The sequence below is a fragment of the Molossus molossus genome, unplaced genomic scaffold (assembly GCF_014108415.1).
Source record: "Molossus molossus isolate mMolMol1 unplaced genomic scaffold, mMolMol1.p scaffold_m16_p_19, whole genome shotgun sequence".
In the NCBI taxonomy this organism is placed as follows: domain Eukaryota; kingdom Metazoa; phylum Chordata; class Mammalia; order Chiroptera; family Molossidae; genus Molossus; species Molossus molossus.
This window is the reverse complement of record NW_023425354.1, coordinates 4658284-4678392: the sequence shown is the minus strand read 5'-3', so window position 1 is coordinate 4678392 and position 20109 is coordinate 4658284. Positions and strand designations below refer to the sequence as shown.

Here is a 20109-nt window from a genome sequence, read left to right as displayed (position 1 = left end):
GGAAGGGGGCGAGAAGGAAGGCACTAGAATAATGTGGTGGGCAGGACGAGGCCACAGGTGGAGATGGGTCCTGCTCTGGAAGACAGAGGCTGCCCGAGGGCCAGGGAGCTGGGGCACACGGTGTCGGCCAGCGTCTGGTGGGCAGGCGGGTGGGCAGGGGCACGTGAGCGTGCAGCCAGCAGACTGGAAGGGAGGCCGTGGGAGTGGGTAGCCTGGCTGCGTCCTGGCCCCGCCACTCAGCGTCCCAGCACAGGGCGGACCCGGGCCCCCGAGCTCTTCCGCTCACGCTCGGCCGTCCTCCGAGGCCACGTCTTTTCTTCCGAATCTCCTCTCCGCCCCCACACCAGGGCGTGAAGGCCCCACTGTCTAGCCTCGTTACCATCACACACTAGCACCCTGACAGACTGCTCTCCCTACAGCACTCCCCAAGCCCTGGATCACCCCACTTTGCAGATGAGGATGTCGACACTCACAGTATCGGTGGCAGGTGGCACCACACGTCCCTGCCAGATTCTCTGGCTTGACACTGCTCAAGCCCGGCAGCCCCTGGGAGCCCGCCGGGCCCTCCAGAGCGCTGACGCCCCTCTCCTCCCTGGGGCAGGTTTGAATGGCATGAACAGCAGTATCTGGGAGCACTTTGCCTCTGGAAGCTTCTCCCCGGGCACTTCCCCTGCCTTCCTGTCAGGCCCCGGGGCTGCTGAGCTGGCCCGGCTTCGGCAAGAGCTGGACGAAGCCAACGGCACCATCAAGCAGTGGGAGGAGTCCTGGAAGCAGGCCAAGCAGGTACTGGCCCCCATGCCCACCCTCCCAGGGCCTCGTGGCATCTAGTTCGTGTCCCTCTCACACAGGGCACAGGGTCGGGGAGGCCAGGGGTCCTGGAGAACACAGCAAAAACTCAGTTTGTTCTCTTTCCCCGTCAGGACCCTGGGGTGGCTGGTGTCCCAGACCCGGAACACTCTGAGCTGGTTGTGTGGTCTGGTCCCAGAGCACCACTTGGCCTCTCCTAAGAAGCCCTGACTCCAGCGCTCAAGGCCGGGGCTCTAGGTTCTGAGATGGGCCCTCTGTCCAGGGCAGCCACGCCAAGCCCAGCCCCTTTCCCTGCCCACGGAGGGCCTCTTGCAGGTCCTGAAACTTATCCTCTCTGCAGGCAGTGTCAGCTTCCTCCCTGCCCCTCCCCAGACAGCTGGCCCAGCTCCCCACAGGCCCTGCAGCCACAGTGGCTTATACAGGCTCTCAGGGGGCAGGGGGGCAGAGGGCCACCGTGACAAGGTGCCGCGTGTTCGGCCCACAGGCTTGTGATGCCTGGAAGAAGGAAGCAGAGGAGGCCGGTGAGCGGGCCAGCGCGGCAGGGGCCGAGTGCGAGCTGGCCCGGGAGCAGCGGGACGCGCTGGAGGTGCAGGTGAAGAAGCTGCAAGAGGAGCTGGAGCGGCTGCACTCGGGGCCCGACCCGCAGGCCCTGCCCGCCTTCTCCGACCTGGAAGCCCTCTCACTCTCCACCCTCTACTCCCTCCAAAAGCAGCTGCGGGCCCGCCTGGAGCAAGTGGACAAGGTCAGCTCAGGAGGTTAGGGGAGCACTGGGTGCGGGTACAAGTGGCCTCAGCCAGTGTTTGGACTCCGGTGACCACACTGCTTTAGGGTGGCCATCCTTCTGAGAGTCTCTGCCCAGCAGCTGTGCCGACACAGGCGAGGCCTGCTGGAGAGGAGCTAGGAAGAGACTGTCCCCACGGGGGAGGGGAGAAAGCAGGAGGTGGGCCCACGTGCCCACCTCAGCCCTGCAGAGGGCTGGCACTGACCCAGGTCAAATCCTGACGCTTCTCTTCCTCTGAGCTCTGCAGAACCAGCAGACATTCCAGGATGGGGAGGCCCCCGGGGGCACTCTGCACTCCTAGGGGCACTGCTGGGCCCCGGGGGTACTCTGCACTCCTGGGCGCACTGCTGGGTACTCTGCACTCCTAGGCGCACTGCTGGGCCCTCTGCACTCCTAGGGGCACTGCTGGGCCCCGGGGGTACTCTGCACTCCTAGGCGCACTGCTGGGCCCCGGGGGTACTCTGCACTCCTAGGCGCACTGCTGGGCCCCGGGGGTACTCTGCACTCCTGGGCGCACTGCTGGGCCCCGGGGGTACTCTGCACTCCTAGGGGCACTGCTGGGCCCTGGGGGTACTCTGCACTCCTAGGGGCACTGCTGGGCCCCGGGGGTACTCTGCACTCCTAGGCGCACTGCTGGGTACTCTGCACTCCTAGGCGCACTGCTGGGCCCCGGGGGTACTCTGCACTCCTGGGCGCACTGCTGGGCCCCGGGGTACTCTGCACTCCTGGGCGCACTGCTGAGCCCCCGGGGGTTCCCTCTGCACTCCTAGGGCACTGCTGGGCCCTCTGCACTCCTGGGCGCACTGCTGGGCCCCGGGGGTACTCTGCACTCCTGGGCGCACTGCTGGGCCCCGGGGGTACTCTGCACTCCTGGGCGCACTGCTGAGCCCCCGGGGGTTCCTCTGCACTCCTAGGGGCACTGCTGGGCCCTCTGCACTCCTGGGCGCACTGCTGGGCCCCGGGGGTACTCTGCACTCCTGGGCGCACTGCTGGGCCCCGGGGGTTCCTCTGCACTCCTGGGCGCACTGCTGGGCCCCGGGGGGTACTCTGCACTCCTGGGCGCACTGCTGGGCCCCGGGGGGTACTCTGCACTCCTGGGCGCACTGCTGGGCCCCGGGGGTACTCTGCACTCCTGGGCGGCACTGCTGGGCCCCGGGGGTCCCTCTGCACTCCTGGGCGCACTGCTGGGCCCCGGGGTACTCTGCACTCCTAGGCGCACTGCTGGGTACTCTGCACTCCTAGGCGCACTGCTGGGCCCCGGGGGTCCTCTGCACTCCTGGGCGCACTGCTGGGCCCCGGGGGGGTACTCTGCACTCCTGGGCGCACTGCTGGGCCCCGGGGGGTACTCTGCACTCCTGGGCGCACTGCTGGGCCCCGGGGGTACTCTGCACTCCTGGGCGCACTGCTGGGCCCCGGGGGTCCTCTGCACTCCTGGGCGCACTGCTGGGCCCCGGGGGTACTCTGCACTCCTAGGCGCACTGCTGGGTACTCTGCACTCCTAGGCGCACTGCTGGGCCCCGGGGGTCCTCTGCACTCCTGGGCGCACTGCTGGGCCCCGGGAGTACTCTGCACTCCTAGGCGCACTGCTGGGCCCCGGGGGTCCTCTGCACTCCTAGGCGCACTGCTGGGCCCCGGGGGTCCTCCGCACTCCTGGGCGCACTGCTGGGCCCCCCGGGGTCCTCCGCACTCCTGGGCGCACTGCTGGGCCCCGGGGGTACTCCGCACTCCTGGGCGCACTGCTGGGCCCCGGGGGTACTCCGCACTCCTGGGCGCACTGCTGGGCCCCGGGGGTACTCCGCACTCCTGGGCGCACTGCTGGGCCCCGGGGGTACTCCGCACTCCTGGGCGCACTGCTGGGCCCCGGGGGTACTCCGCACTCCTGGGCGCACTGCTGGGCCCCGGGGGTATTCTGCACTCCTGGGCGCACTGCTGGGCCCCGGGGGTACGGTACTCTGCACTCCTGGGCGCACTGCTGGGCCCCGGGGGTACTCTGCACTCCTGGGCGCACTGCTGGGCCCCGGGGGTACTCCGCACTCCTGGGCGCACTGCTGGGCCTTCACTAGGCCTTTGGCGGCGAAGCCTCACTGGTGGCTGACCTCTCCACCTCTCCCCTCTCCAGGCCCTGGTTCTCTTTTGGGGACCTAGGGTCGCTGCAGTATCCGTGCGAGGGAAAGCCCTCTGGATGGGGGTTGCAGAGCAGTCTGGCCCCCTCCCCTGGGCTCCCTGTCCCCCATACTCAGCCCACATCAAAGCCGCAGGCAGAACTTTGGGACCTTGAAGTGATGGGCCTGACCTTTGAGCGCGCCTCGGGAGTGCTCGCCTCGCTTTCCTCCCCCCCCCGGGGCTGAAGTGCGAGTCAGGGGCCTTGTCCGACCAGGGCCAGGCCAGTGACCGCGCTGTCACTTCCCCGCAGGCCGTGTTCCACATGCAGTCGGTGAAATGCCTTAAGTGTCAGGAGCAGAACCGAGCGGTGCTGCCGTGCCAACACGCCGTGCTGTGCGAGCTCTGTGCCGAGGGCAGCGAGTGCCCCGTCTGCCAGCCGGGCCGGACCCACCCCCTCCCGTCGTGACCCTGCAGGCCGGCCCGGCTGGCTCAGCTCTTCCCACCTAGGACTTTTTAAAGTATATATATATATGTATGTATGTATGTATGTATGTATATGTATATGATTATGTATATGTATACATTTCCATGTGTGCAGGTATGCGTGGGCGGCCAGTGTGTGAACAGTGTCTGTGTGTATATCTGTATGTAGATATAGACACACACTTTAAACAGACTTACCAAGCACTTTTTAAAAGAAGAAACTATTTTGCAGTCCTCCCCTGCCCGCTCCCTCCTCCCCCCTCCCTTCCTCCCACCGGCCTTTGGGCAGGGAATCCGTTTCTCTTTTTTATGTAGGAACTAACTATTTTTAACTTCTTCTTGGGGCCTGAGCAGGGAAGGGTGGGAAGCTAGAAGGGGCTTCGGGAGGGGACGAGCCCCAGGGCAGGCCCTGTTCACCCCACCTCCCCAGACCAGGGCAAGGGCGGGGGTTTGGAGGCCCAGGTAGACCTGGTTCCAGCTGCGAGGCCTGAGGGCTGTGCTGGGGTTCTAGACCAGCCTAGCTCCTGGGTTTACCAAATGTTTAGTGCGCGGCTGGCAGCCCATAGCCCCGCTCCCCACCCGGGCCCTTGAAGGCCCTGGAGGTCAAGGCCTGGAGCGCTGCCCTCAGGGTCCTGAGGCCGGGGCCTGTCCAGTCCTCTTCCCTGGGTTCCCAGAGCAGCCTCCCTGGCCCCAGGGCCACCTACCAGGCGGGCACTGCCCTCTGTCCCCCTACTTCTGGCACAGCCCGTGCTCCCGCCCCCCTCAGGCAGCTAGCAGGGCAGTGGGGGGAGGAGCTGCGGACTGCGAGGACCAGGGGCTCAGGCCCTGCGCCTCCCCGGGAGGGGCTCCGGATGCATTCCTTGGTGCTCTGGGTGCAGCTGACGCCCTGCCCGTTCAGGGGCGGGCGCCTGTGTGCATGTGTGTGCGTGCCTGTCCGATGTACAGTGTGTCTTAGCTTCCATTTTAAAAATTGTTCTGTACAGAGAGATGCCGCGGGGTGGGAGGGCGGAGTGGGCGGAGGGAAGCCACCCCACTACCAGCGCTGGGTGTCTGGGGTGCGAGCACGTGGGCTGCAAGGTCTGCCCCTGCCCCCCTTGGGCTCAGCAGGAAAGGGCTTTCAATGAATTAAGTGAAAACTTTCTTTTTTTACAAAAATGCAAAAATCAACAAAGCTCCAAACCTATTGGAAATAAAATATGAACTTGCAGTGGTAGCTTGTTTGCATGGGGTGAGGGGAGTGGGGCCCCAGATGAGGGCCTCTGGACGCTGAGGTGGGCCAGCTCAGCTGGCCCAGCCCAGGTTCCGGCCCCAGCTCTGCCTGGGCCAAGGAAGCAGCTGTGCCCCACCTGGAGCGTGGTAGGGGGCTGCTGGGGCCTGAGGGCTCCCTGGGCTGCGCTGTCTGAGCCAGGCCTGCTGGGGCTGATGTGGGCACCTTGAGCCCTGGACACAGACTTCCTGGCCCTGAGACTCTCTAGGGCGCCATCCACTGGTGCTGCTGGTTTATTTTTTGTTTTCCTGAAGACAGCAGGACCCCTAGTGGTTTCTCTCAGGAACAGACTGCCTTCTCAAAAACATCAGGAGAAAGTGGGCCCCAGAGGAGGTGTCCTGCCCTCAGGGCTGAAGGTCCCGGCCTTGAGCCACCTCCTCCCTCCCCTTGCTCTCAGCTGGCCTGGTTTTTGTCTACGTGGTCTCAGGCTCAAAGCTGCAAGGGGCCATGGAGGTATCTCGGACCTCCCACACATCACACTTGTGCAGGCCCAGAGAGGTTAGGTGACTAGGGTCACGCAGCTAGAATGACAAACAGGTCTCAGCCTCTGACTCCCAGCACACGGGCCACCCCCACCCCCCGCAGGGCCGGGACCCTGCTCTGCTGAGTCCTGTTTAGAGCAGCCACTGGGCCGAGGCCGCACCCCTGGAGGCCCTGCTCATGGTGCTCCCCTGGAGTCCCAAGCCCCTGTGCGCGGCAGCCACCGGACAGACGTGCCCAGGAGTGTTTTGTTCAAAGCCCTTAGCCCGAGGACCAGCAGTACCAATTTCCCCAGCACCTGCTATTGTCAGCCACCCCACCCCACCCCCTGCTCTGTAACACGGAGTGAGGCCTGGGCCAGGGTGGGGGCAGCTCGAGGTGTCTTGGGCTGGGGAGGGCCCCACTGCAGGCCAATGGTGTATGTTCTAAGAGGACAATGGCATGTCATTTTTTTTATTTTTGCTAAGAAGGTTTCTGGATGGCAGGCACTGGCTCTGGGAGGTGTCCTCTGTAGGGTTAGCCAAGCTGTCCTTTCTGTTTCCGTCCCTCCGTGCCAGGCCCACTGCCTGCCAGCTCTCACCTGGCAGAGCCAGAAGGTCCCTGGCTCCAGGCTGCTCAGCCTGGGTGTTGGCAGCGCCCTTGGGAGAGGTCCTGGGCTCCCTTCACTGTGCCTACCCCCACCCCCAGGGCAGCTGTAGCCTCATCTTTTCAGGGTCCCCTCCCCCATGAGGGGGACTCTGCCCACAGCCCTGGCCCCCGTGAGTCTGGGTGGGGTGCTGTAGAAGAGGCCCAAAGGAGCCTGGCCCCGCCTAGAGGCTGGAGTAGGCTTGCTGGGGGCAGATGGCTGAGATCCTGCTTTGCCAGAGCAGCTTTTCCCAGAGAGGAGCAGGGGCAGAAATGCAGGCAGCTGCCTCCCCCATCAGCCCCTGTGCTGGGAGTTGGCAGGGAATGCTGAGGCCAAGGAGGAGGGCGTAGAAGGACTGCTAGCGGCGTCCCCGTCACCGCAGGCCCCGCTCCGGCAGAGACCAGAGGAGGCCTGCATTCTGGGCCTTCCACGTGCTGGAGCCCCCAGACTTGCAGGGCCCTCCAAGTATTAGGCCAGGCTGGAGGGCTGCACTGTGGTGGGAACAACCTGCACCTCCCAGGAAAGCCTGTCCCTCTCGGGGACCAAGCCCCATCCCCAACCTCCACTGCTATCGCCCTGGCCGTGGGGCATGCTGGGAGGCCTGCTTGGCTCGCTGCCGCCGCAGCTTCACAAACACCTGGGCCTCGCGGTCACCCTTGCGGCTCTCCAGCAGCTGCAGGATTGGGTCCCCTGTGAAGAGAGGGGTTTGGCGGTCAGATTCTGGGGGAGAGGCAGTGCCCGGGTAGTGCAGGGGACAGCCCAGCCCATTCTACAGCCAAGTGTGGAAACAAGACAGACCGCACCAGCCAAGCTCACAGGACATGACAGCCTGACAGACAAGCCTGGAGACACCCTCGCCCCTTGGCACGAGGGCACTGGGACAGACCCAAGTGCAGCGCAAGAGGCAGAGATGGGTGGCAGCTGTCACTTTTTTTTTTTATCCTCACCCGAGGACACTTTCCCATATTTTGTTCAGATAGAGTGGGAAGGAGAGAGAGAGAGAGAGAGAGAGAGACAGAGAGAGAGAGAGAGAAACATTAACGTGAAAGGGACACATCGAGTGGCTGCCTCCCGCATGACCCAACCAGGGCCAGGGGCAAACTACAACCGAGGTACGTGCCCTTAGCAGGAACCGAACCCGGGACTCTCTGGACCGCAGGCCAACACTAACCACTGAGCCAAACCGGCCAGGGCAACTGTTACCTTTTAATATGAGAACCTTAGGCTAGCTAGTTAACCTCTTTGTGCCTCAATTTACTCCCCTGTAAAATAGCAATCATAGTATCTGCCTCACTGGGTGGTGGTTAACATATGTCAAGTACCTAGAACTGGCCCATCAGTGCATAAACGTGACCTATTCCTGATAGCAAGATGGGCCCCTCTCCCCAGGGAAACTTGGTGAACCCCCTCCACCGGAGAAAGATACACTGGCTTCTCGATTAGACCCAGAGGTCTCAGCAACACAAACCCCCAGGCTGGCTCCACTGGCTTCCACCTCTCAGGAGGGATTCCTTTGACCCCCCAACTTCTCTCTGGGGACCTCTGTCTGAACCTTTACAGGCCGCCCCTCCCCTGCAACCCCAGTGCTGGGCTCAGGCCTACCGTTGGGGGTGGGGTAGGTGAGGGGCAGGCGCGTCTGAGGCACTTTCTCAGGCTCCTCGGTCCCGTTCAGGCCATGCACCAAGCGCAGTGGCAGGAAGGCCTCCCCTTCCAGGTCATCAGCCCCCAGCGTGTCGTGGTCCAGCACCGTGAGCAGGAGGCACGCCCCGTCCTTCTGACAGGGCTCAGCAGGCACCAGGCTGGGTGGGGCAGAGTGGGGCTCAGCTGCCCACCCCCCACACTGCCACTGCCATCCACCCTACACATGGGTTCACCTGGTCCCTGAGTGCAAGCCAGGACTGGCAGAAAGATGCCCACATTGGGGGGTGGGGTGCAAAGTACGGGCCACATGGTAGGAGGCCTACTTCGGCTGTGGGCTGATGCTTTAAACCAGGGGGCTGTGTCCCTGGGCTTGCCTGTGTTGGGGACAGAGGACTTCGGATTCAGGACCCTTCCCCGGAAGTAACATGTGCGAGTCCTCCCGACCGTCTTGCTCCTCCCAGGGAGCAGGTCCGGGACCTATGCCAGCAGACCCTTGTCCCAGGTGCCCCTCCCAGGGACCCAGGGGAGCCCTTAGCCCAGGCCTGGGGCTGCTCCAGGCGCAAGCGTGGGGACCCACTCACAATTCAAAGGTCTCATCAAACAGCGGGTGAAGGTCCTTCTTGTGCTTTTGGGTCTCCCGGGGAGCCAGCTCAGGGAATTCGTGCCTGGGCTCCAAGGTCAGCTGGACAAAGGGGTCGCTGGAGCCTGGCAAGTGGCCCAGGAAAGGGACAATGGCCAAGGATATCCCAGCCCTCCGTCTAGCCCCCACTCCCTGCAGCTGTGCCCTGCTCCGCAACACTGCCACCTCCTGGTAGGCTCGAGGAAATGCACCCAGTGCTCCTGCTGGGCGAGCAGAGCCCCCAGGGACTCCAGGGAGCAGAGCCAGGACACGGAGTGACCGATGGGCAGCTTCCACTCACCATTGGAGTCCAGGGGCAGCAGGTTGGAAGCACTGAGCAGCTCCACACGCAACTTCTGCTCAGAGGCGTGGTAGGAGGCCTTGACTGTGACAGCCCCCAGCTCCTCTTGGGTGGTTTCTGCCTAGGGGTGGGGCACGGGTGGTGTCAGCTGGGGCAGGGCTTGTGAGTGGGGCTCCGGGTGAGGAAGGGAGCCTCACCTGCTGCTGGAGGCGGCTGCAGAAGTACTTCCGGATGAGCTCCCGGCTGGAGGCCGCCTGCAGCTCCAAGTCCCTCTGCAGTGCCTGTGAACCGCCCGCTGAGAAGTCACCTGAACTGGCAGCCACAGCCCAGGGCTCCCTTCGGGGGCTCACAGACAAGTGGGGGACATCAGTTTGGCATGGAAAGCTCTGGGCGTTATGGGGCCACAGGCAGGGGAACACACCCTCAGGATGGCCCTGGCAGGCAGCCAGAGGCATAGGGGGTCCCAGAGCACCCCCTCCACCATGCCTGGAACCTCACGCTCGGGTTACTGTTCTGCTGTTGCTGTCTTAACATTTGAAATAATTTTGGAAAAAGAGGCCCACATGTTCATTCGGTGCTGGGTCGTGTAACTACGTGGCTGATCCTGGACACAGGGGAGCACGGGAAGGCAGGCTCCCCTCTCCCCAGACCCACCGAAGGCCATACCTTGAAGGTGGCTGTGTGCAGGGCCTCGGGCGGCAGGCCACAGCCCTCTGCATAGAAGCAGATCTCCAGGTTCTGGAGGAAGAGTAGACAGACATCAGAGCTGACCCCGCCCACACTCCCGCCAGGCTGAGCACTGCTGTCACCGGTATTATTACCTGCAATGCAGTCTTCAGCCTGCTGGAGGCCAGCCGGCAGCTCCGCCGGGAGGTGGCCACCTCCACCAGCACCGTGAGCGTGTGGGTCCAGAGCAGAGTCAGAAGGCTGGGGTGAGGTGCCAAGGGATGCCGAACACAGAACAGGAGGACGGAAGAGAAGGAAGCAGAGATTATTTTGAACAAGGCCCTCATGGGACCCAGTCCCCTCCACAGCTTCCCACCCCCCAGCTGCTAAACCGGTGGGCTTGGGACCAAGGCCAAAGGCAGGGACTGCGGGCTGGTCTTTCGGGAAAGGGGACAAGGTGGGGGGAGCTGGGCTCCCAACCTAGCGAATAAGCTTTCTGACTATCAAACCCTAACAAAAAGGGTGTGGGGGAGACGGGTGCCCCAGTAACCGAGTCATGAGTCAAGATGGCAGTGGCCAAAATGAATAGGATCTCAGCACACCACGTGGATAAGTATCTGCTACCTGTTGGAAGAAAAAAATAGCACCCAAGCCACAGGCCTAATGACTGAAATTTCACATGTCAAACTGGAGTCAGGCAGTTAAGTACAAAAAACTGTACTTAAGAATGGGGGAGGTCTACATGAACTCATTCGATGTGCTCATTGTGCACCAGACACTGTTCTAAGGGCTTTGAGACAGTGGAGAGCAAAGCGCCTGCCTATCCTGGTGGAGATTAAATTCTGTATTAGGTGACAATCAGAGCTGAACCACTGGCATATTATGGCCTAAGAAATAAAGGCTGTGGGTGCCCGTGGGCCCCCCTGCATCACTAGGAATGCAGCAGAGCTTGGGGGGAGGGGCCACAGCTGCCTGGGGCCCAGACCCGCGGGGGAGCACCCATTATCATCCTCCCATCACAGCAGCTCACAGGCCACTTCCTTCATACAGGCTCTGCTCTTCACGTGACTCGTTTAGTCCTTAGAGGCCAGAAAACTTGAGTAATATGCTCAAGGCCACCCTCCAAGCAGTGGTAAAGTTGGAGTCTCAATCCAGCTGGTCCAGACCTCATCCCCTGCTGCCTGGAGTGCTGAGCCTCTGCTTTAAGAGAGACCCTAACTGGAAGTTCCCGAGTCATGGGAGAGGAATGCCAATTGCCTATATTATAGGCCCTATCACGTTAGGAAGACAGAACTGCAGTATGGGAGGCTGGACATCCTGGGGCTGACGGAGAAAGGATAGCAGGTAGTGAGCTCCCTGTCCCCGGAACAAGCATTTAAGCAGAGGCCAGTGGCCTCCTCCCCTGCGAATGGATGCTGAGGCCAGGAGAGGGGCAGGTGCAGGAGGTGCGGTGGGTGCCGCAGGGCGGGCGGCTGCTGCACACCTGCTGAAGTTCTCCTGCACCAGGTTGGTGTTCATGTAGCACAGCTCCACCTCCAGGAACTTCATCAGGGGCAGAATGGCCTGCGGAGAGGGGCGGGCAGCAGGTCAGCTGCGTCCCTTCCAGTCCCACCCAGTTCCCTTGCCCGGGGAGGAAACAGCACCAGGAGCCTTTGTGCACAGCACTGGGAACTGCTGCAAGAGCTGGCCCTGCCCACAGCTGGCTCCAGTCACTCTGGCCTCAGGTCCTTTGCCCTTGCTGTTCCGCCCCTAGAAATCCTCTTGGCCTCCTTCTCTGGTTTCCTCTAGGTCTTGACTCAGCTGCCACCCACTGAGGAAGGCCTTCCCTGGCCACTATCTAAAAACACAACCCTCTGACACTTCCCAAGTCTTCTGTGTTTTATTTTTCTCTTTAGCGCTTATCATTACCTAACACACCATGTGTGTGTGCACACATGCACATACACACACATTTAGTGACAGCTCAGCTCCGGTCATACATACCCGGAGTTCTTTCACCTCTCCCCCCAGAACGGAAACTCTAGGAAGGCAGGGGTTTTTGTCATGGTGTTCACGGACACATTAGATATGTATCCCATACCTAATCAATGCCTGGGGCAAAGTGGGCACCTAAATGATGGATGAATCAGTGAGTAACTCCCCAAACCACCAAAGGTGTGCATTACCCTCCTGCCGGCAGATGATGAAACTGAGGTCAGCTGGCCTGTACACCCAGATGTTCCAACCCTGCCCACTGCAGCCCCCACACCAACCGTGCTAGGAGGGCTCGGGGAATGTCCCAGCCCTGCCCCCTGAGCACCCAAGGAGGAAACCCGAGGCCCAGGAGGAAACGGTCTTTGCCCAAGTCTGGCGGACTCATCTCTGACACCCCATGACCTTCGGCCTTCTGCCCACTCTGAGCCTCTTTGCAATTCCAGACCCACAGAGCTGGCAAAGGTCATCACACAGGGAGGGTCACTCACATCCTCCGGCAGGACGGACTCCTTGATGCCCACCAGATTCTTGATGTGCTTGGCAATGCCCACCTCCAGCTGGGGACAGAAGAGGAGGGGAGGCCAGGGCCTGAGTTTAGGTTCAGGAAGGGGTGGGGGCGGGGCTTCTGGCCGAGGACGGGTGGGGCAGGTCACGGGGCTCGAGGTACCTGCTCGGCCAGGGTGCGGACGCCGGTGCGGATCTCGTGGCCGAGCCCCGCCAGGGCGCTGTGGAGCTGGGCGTGCAGCGTGTTCTGCAGCTGCCCTGGCTCCAGCACGGCCGCCACCCGCTGCTCCAGCGCCTCCCAGGCCAGCTGGGTGGGTAACTTGCCGATCACCAGCCGCAGCTGCTCCATGTCATTCACCACCACGCACAGCTGGGGGCAGACGTGGGCACAGGGATGAGAACACGCGAATAGTGGCAGGTGGGGCAGTCCCCACCTCCATGCCAGCCCAACCCCAGCTCTGGCCCTCACCATGTTGGCGGCCTGGCCCTGGTCCTTCTGGCCCGCAGCGAGCTCTCGAGCCCTGGCCTTGATCAGGCTGCAGTACACCAGGGCCAGCCGGCAGGTGTCCTGGGGCGAGACGGGGAGGGTGGTGAAGGCGTGAGAATCTGAGACTGGAGGATTTAGGGTGTCGGCCTCTGGGAGCCGCTGGGAGGAGAGCTTGTGAGAAACAGGGTGGGGTGGGAATGTGGCTGTCTTGGAAGGTGGGGAAGGACCCGGGAAGACACTGCACCTCCACGAACTTGACGGTGATCATGAAGGCCTCCTCCGGGTCGGGCCAGTCCAGCTGCCGGGCAGTGTGGCTGATCTGGGCGAAGCAGGTGGACAGATCGACGGCCGACGTGCTGTGCTTGGTCAGCTCCCCCAGGGGCACCAGCTGGGACAGGGGGAGCAGTCAGAAAGGAGGGCTCAGGGCTTGCTCAATCCATGCCCCTGCCCCCTCCTTTCTGAAAGCACTCAGCTTCTACCACCTGCAAACACAGAGCTGGGTGGGGGGCTACAAGGGAATGAGCAAGGCTCCGCCCAGATCCCCAGGCCCAGAGGCTGTCTGTAAAGGGAGGCGGCCATAACTGGGAGGATATCAAGCAGCAGCGTTTTGCATACAGCTGGCCTTGAAGCATCCTTTAGCACCAGTTACCTGCTTCTGCATGTCCCGAAGTCCCCCCAGAGCCCCAAGCCCCACCCTCAGGCCGGGACCCCACCCCCACCTTGTCCATCTGCACAGCCCGCTGCACCCGCGCCAGGGCCACGCTGTACGTCTTCTGCAGCCAGGAGGGGACGGCCGGCTGGAACCAGCGGTGGAAGCTGTCCAGGGCCAGGACTCCGTCTCTGGGGAAAGCCGGGACTCAGCCTGGGGAAGGCTGGGGCCAGAGCGGGCAGCAGGCCCTCCTCGACCCTCCAGTGCCCTGCCCACCACTGCCCACCTCTCTGAGGGGGCCGGGCCCAGCTGGCAGAACTCCTTGAGGCTGATGTAGAGCTGGAACAGACTCTCGCCCATCTCTGGGGACACGGAGCCGCTCACTGTTGCTGCCGTGTGGTCTTGCACCCGCTTGGCCACCTGCGAAGGGACAGCACGGTGGACAGGGCTCCAGAGCCAGGGTGGAGAGAGGCTGGAGACACGGGGAGGGACTCACCAGCCACTGCAGCTCCAGGAAAGCCATGGAGAAGAAGTCGATCTTCAGAGCACTGTAGGAAAGGCAGCCGCTGGGACCTGGCCGCGCACACCGGGGTCCCACCGGGGCCTGCTGAGCCCCTGCCCCCACTCTCCCAACCCAGCCCCCTGCTCACTTGTGGAAGATCTTGTTCCACGTGCGCTGGCACTGGTGCAGGTCGCTGATGACGTCCTGTACGAGGCTCAGCAAGGCCTTGCCCGCCTCCAGCACGCCCTGGCAGGGAACAGGTGAGCCGAGCAGGGCTGGGAGAGGCAGACTCCCCAGCCGCCACCCTGCCGAGACCCCTCACCTGCACCATGGGCTGATGGTGCTGCTGCTTCAGGTGGAACCATTCGACGGTGCCAGCCTGCGGGCAAAGAGGCAGTGAGCAGAGAGGGCTGCTGGGCCCAGGCACACGCCCTCCCCGTCCCCAGGGCGGGCCGTACCCGCAGCGCCTCGGTCACCAGGCGGGGCAGCGGGGCACTGTCGGGGCACAGTTCTCTGAAGGCCTTCATCTTGCACATCTGCACCAGGACCCTGAAGGACAGGCAGCTGTCCCATCCGCCCACCACTCCTCCAGCCGCCTCCCCACCCCCGCGGCGGCCGCCCTGCTCTTCCCTGGCCCTGAGCCCACTGACCTGAGGAGAGACTGCAGCCGGGCTGGGGAGTCGGAGACCGAGAGGGGGAAGACGGTGCGGAACCTCCGGAGGAGGGAGAGGCCATAGGCCAGCAGGGAGCTGAACGAGGCGGCCAGCTCCTCCCGCTGTGGGCCCAGGAGAGGCTGTGAGGCGGGAGCTGCCACCTAGGGCCCCACCGCGCCCCTGCTCCCTGGGCCCTGCCTGCCCGGCACCCGCCCCCTGCCCCAGCCCACCTGCTCTGCCTTGAGCCGGCCTTGGATCCACTGGTACTCGATGCTGGTGATGGGGTGCAGGAGGCAGCTGCTGGGGAACTCCAGGCTCTGGTAGACACGGCTGTAGGCCAGCCACTGCCTGTGGTGGGCAGACGAGGTCCTCAGCCTGGCCAGGGAGGGCACCCCCTTCCCTGTGCAGGTCCCCCCTCCGGGAGGGACTGCACCTCCCCCGGCCCCAAAGCCTCCCCAGAACCCCCACTGACCCACAGAGGCTGAAGGTAACCCACAGGATGCTTTTGTTCCTACAGTGCTTTTCAAACATGTCATAGTCACCCATCTCTTAAGATATTTGTGATTTTTAAATTTAGGCTTTCTTTTGTCTTTAATCCTCATCCAAGGATATTTTTTCCATTGATTTTTTATTTTTTAGAAAGAGTGAGAGGGAGGGAGGGTGGGAGAGAGAGAAAGAGAGAGAAACATCGATGTGAGAAAGATACATCGATTGGCTGCCTCCTGCACACGCCCTGACTGGGGCTGGGAATCGAACCTGCAACCCAGGTACGTGCCCCTGACTGGGAGTCAAACCCATGGCCCTTCAGTACGCGGGCCAGTGCTCTAAACACTGAGCCACAGCGGCCAGGGCAAAATTCAGGCTTTCTTGCTTATTTGGAAAAATCAGATTTGGAGACTTGGGCAAACACAGGCTGGAACTGCCCTTTGGCTGGTTCAGGGGAGACTCCCAGGGCTGAGGACGCAGCTGAGACCAGGCCGGAGTGGGGGGGTGCGGGAGGCGGGGGACGTGCACCAGCCTGGGTTCTGTCTTTGCCGGGACGTGGCGGCCACCTGCATGGCAGGCTTGGGCAAGCGAGGCCCTCACCATCGCCTGTCTCCGTCTCCAGCCTCACCTGCATCCCCCACCTGCCCACGGTCCCAGCGCTGCCTCCTTCGCCCCTGACTCAAATGCCCAGGGTCAGCCCGGCCCAGGGCAGCACCCACGGTGCCCTCCTGCTGACTCCTCAGGTGCACTGAAATGTCTGAGCTCACATGTGCCCCTCACTGGCCTTCCCACGATCTGCTGCAGCCCTGGGAACGTGACAGGCCCTCACACAGTCAGTAACCTCGATGCATCGATTGGCTGAGGGAAGACAGTGGCACCGGGAAGCGGGATAGGGTCTGGGGGTGGCAAATGCCCAGAAGGACTCAGGTGATGTCAAGGGGTGAAGTGGGCCTGATGACAGCTGTGACGGACTGAGGAGGACATGCTACCCTGCAGCCCAGCAAAATGACACCGTGCGATGTCAGGACTAATGTCTCACTAGAGGCCGACAGTCTGGATCTGTGTGGGAAATCTCCCGAAGTTTACAAGTTGGCAACTAACTGAAAACACACAGGGCCAAACAGAAGTCTCTCGAGGGCCAGACTTGGCTGCCAGCCCAGGGGGAGCAGGAAGGGAGGGAGGGGACGCCGCACTCACGCCATGGACTGGTGGAAGTCCGACAAGTCCTTCTGCGTGGCGTGGAGAAACAGGATGGTGGCTGCCTGGGGGCTCAGAGACCCATCCCAGGAGGTACTGCCGGCCTGAGGGACAGGTGGAGGGGTGTCAGGGCCTAGCAGGCAGCCCCCGGCCCCACCTGGCCCGGGGCGGGCGGTACCTGGTGCTGGGTGACCTCGTGGGACACGAACTGCTGCAGCAGGTGGAGGTGCACCGTGTAGCTGGGCTGTGAGCGGCTGGCAGCTGTGGCTCTCTGCAAGGCCAGTGTGGCCGTGAGCCGAGCGTCTCACGCCGGGCGAGGCCTGTCCCACCCCACCGGGCCGCCGGGAGGCCCGGCCCTTGTCCCAGACCTACCCGCTTGTGAATGAGCTGGAACTGCAGGTGGCACTGCCCGCGGTCCGGGTAGGTCTCAGTGCAAGGCTCCAGAGGGTACCACTGGTCCTCCCGGCAGCGCAGGTCCTGGCAGGACAGGCCGTCAGGAGATGCTCACACCGCGAGTGGAGACGGAGGCGATGGGAGGCAGACCCCAAGCTCGGCTTGGTGCAGTCCTGGAACCCCCCTGAACTCTTCACAAACCCACAAAGCCCCTGCCTCTCCCCTGGGCCTCTTTCCCTTCCTCGCTCACCTGTAGCCTCAGAACCACGTTCCCCAGAAAGTCGTCCTGGCCTTTGTCCTTCCGGGCCTCCTTAAAGATCCTGTCCCAAGGAGGGCCCGTGAGGGAGGCGGGCCAATGGCCTCTGCCCCCACCTGTGGCCACGCCCCGACAGCCTGCGGCCAGCAGCCCCTGCCCCTGCCGGGCGCGCGTGGGGGAGGCGGAAGGAGCCCCACTGCTCCGGGAGCCCCGCGGCACACACCTTCGCAGCCCATGCAGATCTGTAAGCTCCCCCAGCTTCTGCCGCACAGATTCCACAGTGTCCAGGTCCCTGGGGCAGAGGTTTGAGCAGAGGCTGTCCCGGGAGCTCTGGACTCCTCGGGTGGAGGCTCGGACACCCCGCCCCCCCTCTTTGTCTGCCACACCCACAGCAGGGCCTGTCCCTCACCACATGTCCAGATGGAAGCTCGAGGTGTTTATGTCTTCGAACTCCCTGCAGGGAGAGGGGGACATGGCTGAAGGCCTTGGAGGGTAAACCCATCGTCCAGGCCACAGGCTACCCCAGCCCGGGGCGTGTCTCCCGAGGCTGCCATCCCCAGCATATCGCCCACCGTGGCATCCAAACCCCTTCCTGTGAACTCCGCCCCCCCTCCCACTGCATGGCTCCCCCGGGTAAGCTAGGGCTTCAGGCCACGCAGGCCCCCAGCCCGCTGACCCCCACAGCCCCGCTGGGAGTAGCCCCAGATGGGGTGGGGGCTGGGACAGGGCCACGTACAGGATGAAGGTCTCGTCCCACACGGGGTTGAGCGTCTGGGCGATGACCTGGGTGCGGTGGGTCTGCTCCTCGGGGATGGTGTGCTTCACCACAGCCTTCTGCTGCCGCCGCGGCCCAGGGCTGCCCCCCGCCGTGCCCCTGCCCCGCTCGATGCCCAGCAGGCAGTAGGGATCACTGAACCCTGGAGAGCATGAGGCAGCCAGGGTGTTGGCTGGGCTCCTTGGGAGGGTCCTTCACACCCCCCACCCCAGGGACAGAGCCCCTCCCCACCCCAGCCTCCAAGGGCAAGGAGCCATCAGCCCAGGGCAGCCCCAGGGGGCGTTCGGGAGGGAGGGCAGAGCTTCTACCAAGGGTTTTGGGACAGACTGTGATGGGAGAGGAAGCAGCCAGGAAGAAGGTCCTCGCCCCGCCCCCACCCCACTCACCGCTGACATCCTTGCCCAGAATGCCCTTGGCTTGTTTCACTGTAGCCTTCAGACAAAATACGGGCTTCTGGACAGACAGGAGAGGGTGCCTGAGTCCCAGGGGGAGCCGGGCTTCCCAGCGCCGGCCTGCCCAGGTGGGCCCTGGCCCAGGGTTACCTCGAGCTCTCGGACCTGCTGGAGCTTCTGCTGGTGCTCCTCGGGCTCCGTGTGGAAGGCCTGGCGGGGTGGGAGCAGGGGAGGCTTGGGGTGTGGGTGGGGGCGCCCAGAGGGGGCGGAGGACTCCGAGTCCCACTGCAGGGGGGGTGGGGGCTGGGCTCACCTCCTGCAGGTATCGCAGCAGCTCCGAGGCCTCGGTCACATGGTTGGGCTCAGGCCTACCCAGGCGGTGCAGGACAGTGTAGAGAGCTTCCTCGTACAGCAGGGCCCGCTGAGACACGGCAGGGTCACCTCAGGACCTCAGGCCACCTGCCAGAGCCCGAGCCCCACCAGCCCCCAACACCGAATGCTCCAAGTAGGGACCAAGCGCCACACGCGCGGGGGAGGGGAGGGGGCTGCTGCCATCAGCCTTGGCCAGGTTCCCAGGGGCTTTTGGGGGGGATGCAGAGCTGCTTCCAGCACCTGTTTGTACCTGCAAACACTCCAGTTCTTACCTCCTCAGGGGAGAAGTGGTGGGACGGAGGCTCGATCTGGGGAGCAAGGTGAAAAGGCAAAGTGTCCAGGAGGCCCCGATAGGGGCCTGAACAGCAGCAGCGCTCCCGCAGAGCAGGCCCAGGCCCGGCGCGGGCCCCAGCCCCCAGCCCCCAGCCCCCAGCCCCCAGCGCCGCACACCTGTTCCCACAGCAGGCCTTCTGGGGGTCCGGCCCCCGGCCCGCCTTCCTGGTCCCCCGGCCTGTGGCAGCTGAGGGCCATGGGTGCTCGGCTGCCCCAGCAGCACGAGCTCTGGCCCGGCCCCCACCTCCTTTCCTTCCCCAGAGGAAACAGCCCTGCTTATCGATGGCCACGCTCGCACCCCAGCGGCGGAAGTGAGGCCCAGCAGCAGAGGTGGGAGACGGGGGGTCACGTCAAACAGGACTGGGGGCTGCTCGGCTGGTCCCCAAGCAGCCTGGCCCAGCAGGGACACTCCCCGCCTAATGGAGCCGGTGCCTTTGGAACTGGAAGGGGACGGGGTGGGGGGGCAGCTCCACCAGAGAGACGGGCTCAGACCCTGACCTAAGGCCCAGGGTGGCCCAGAGAACTCGCAGACCCTACTCTGCTGACCCAGGAGGCTCTGCCTAGGGGACGGGGAGGCAGGGGAGGGGACCACACTCTCAGCCCCAGCCCAAGAGGTGGGGCCCACACCCTAAGACGGCAGGGCCCCACCCAGGCTAGCTCTTCTCCCGCTGAGGTCACTCCTACCTCCTGAACCGTTTGGGGCAGGGGATCCTGCAGCTTTCGGACCCTGTGGCGCCTTATCTTGATGGCCTGGCGCAAGATGGGAGGGCGCCGCGGGGAGTGGGAGGGGAGTGTCGCCATGGTGGCCAGCTCTGCCCTTCCCCTCTGTGCCCGCTGCCGGCCGCCGGTGAAGATAGTGAAGCCACAGGATTATGCAAAGAGCCCGGGGCTGCTACCCGGTGCCAGGGGAGGGGCGAAGGAGGATGGGCGGGGAGGTCGGGTCAGGGTTTCACCACCTCAGAGACCCAGTCAGGCCCCAGCACCTCCCTCCCTCTGCTGGCCTGGCGGGCGCCCTGGAGGAGCTCAGGCTGCAGGCAGGTGAACTCGGTGGGCGGGTCCCACCTCACCCCACTCTCCTACGCGGCACTGGGGAGGGTCCAGTGCTCCCCAGCAGGGGGCGGCAGAGTAGACCGGGCAGTGGCCATGCCCCATTCCAGGGACTGCACCCAGCTGGGCTGAGGACAGAGGGAAGCCTCCCGATGGGTGGGCTTCTCACCCCCAGACTTTCCTGAATGGGCCCCAGACCTGGGGTGGGGTTGGGCAGAGCGCAGAGTGGAGGCTCCCAAGAGGTGGACAACTGCTCAGCCGGCTCCACTCCACAGGTGACATTCCACTGAGGTGACAGGGCCAAGCTGCACTGGGC

At 63.7% G+C, this 20109-nt stretch overlaps 2 protein-coding genes across 5 annotated transcripts in view; one reads left to right on the top strand and one right to left on the bottom strand.

Moving 5' to 3' along the window:
* The window catches only part of UNK (unk zinc finger), a 29617-nt gene extending 25294 nt beyond the window's left edge, over window positions 1–4323 (top strand). For all 3 annotated transcript variants that reach the window (XM_036269033.1, XM_036269035.1, XM_036269034.1), the window contains exons 14-16: window positions 602–783; window positions 1292–1549; window positions 4002–4323. In XM_036269033.1, the coding sequence (XP_036124926.1) occupies window positions 602–783; window positions 1292–1549; window positions 4002–4157 (596 nt within the window). In that variant the 3' untranslated portion in view covers window positions 4158–4323. The remainder of the gene's footprint in view (window positions 1–601; window positions 784–1291; window positions 1550–4001) is intronic.
* Window positions 4324–6187: 1864 nt separating this feature from the next.
* On the bottom strand, window positions 6188–19616 carry UNC13D (unc-13 homolog D). Of its 2 annotated transcripts, none has more exons than XM_036268820.1 (32): window positions 19431–19616; window positions 18686–18721; window positions 18355–18462; window positions 18192–18251; window positions 18036–18102; window positions 17611–17791; window positions 17284–17328; window positions 17098–17166; window positions 16869–16938; window positions 16598–16702; window positions 16404–16496; window positions 16226–16329; window positions 14773–14890; window positions 14540–14664; window positions 14348–14438; window positions 14212–14268; window positions 14038–14135; window positions 13884–13935; window positions 13674–13807; window positions 13458–13578; window positions 12983–13126; window positions 12721–12819; window positions 12415–12621; window positions 12236–12304; window positions 11257–11336; window positions 9929–10034; window positions 9774–9845; window positions 9305–9388; window positions 9108–9228; window positions 8769–8892; window positions 8149–8345; window positions 6188–7236 (listed from the first exon to the last, which is right to left on the bottom strand). In XM_036268820.1, exons 1-32 carry the CDS (start codon window positions 19545–19547, stop codon window positions 7115–7117), a joined length of 3276 nt encoding a protein of 1091 aa, XP_036124713.1. In that variant the 5' UTR covers window positions 19548–19616; the 3' UTR covers window positions 6188–7114. The 2 variants fall into 2 exon arrangements, with proteins under 2 accessions (XP_036124713.1, XP_036124714.1); XM_036268821.1 differs by lacking the exon at window positions 19431–19616 and adding an exon at window positions 18864–19019 and having other exon boundaries at window positions 6189–7236.
* Between the last annotated feature and the right edge of the window lie 493 nt (window positions 19617–20109).

Excerpts from the sequence above, each read along its gene's own strand:
- UNC13D (XM_036268820.1), bottom strand. The coding sequence starts at position 19,547 with ATGGCGACACTCCCCTCCCACTCCCCGCGGCGCCCTCCCATCTTGCGC. Across the intron at positions 16,939-17,097 it reads GATCTGCATGGGCTGCGAAG|GATCTTTAAGGAGGCCCGGA; the intron begins GTGTGTGCCGCG and ends TCCTTGGGACAG. Across the intron at positions 12,305-12,414 it reads TCCGCACCCTGGCCGAGCAG|CTGGAGGTGGGCATTGCCAA; the intron begins GTACCTCGAGCC and ends TTCTGTCCCCAG.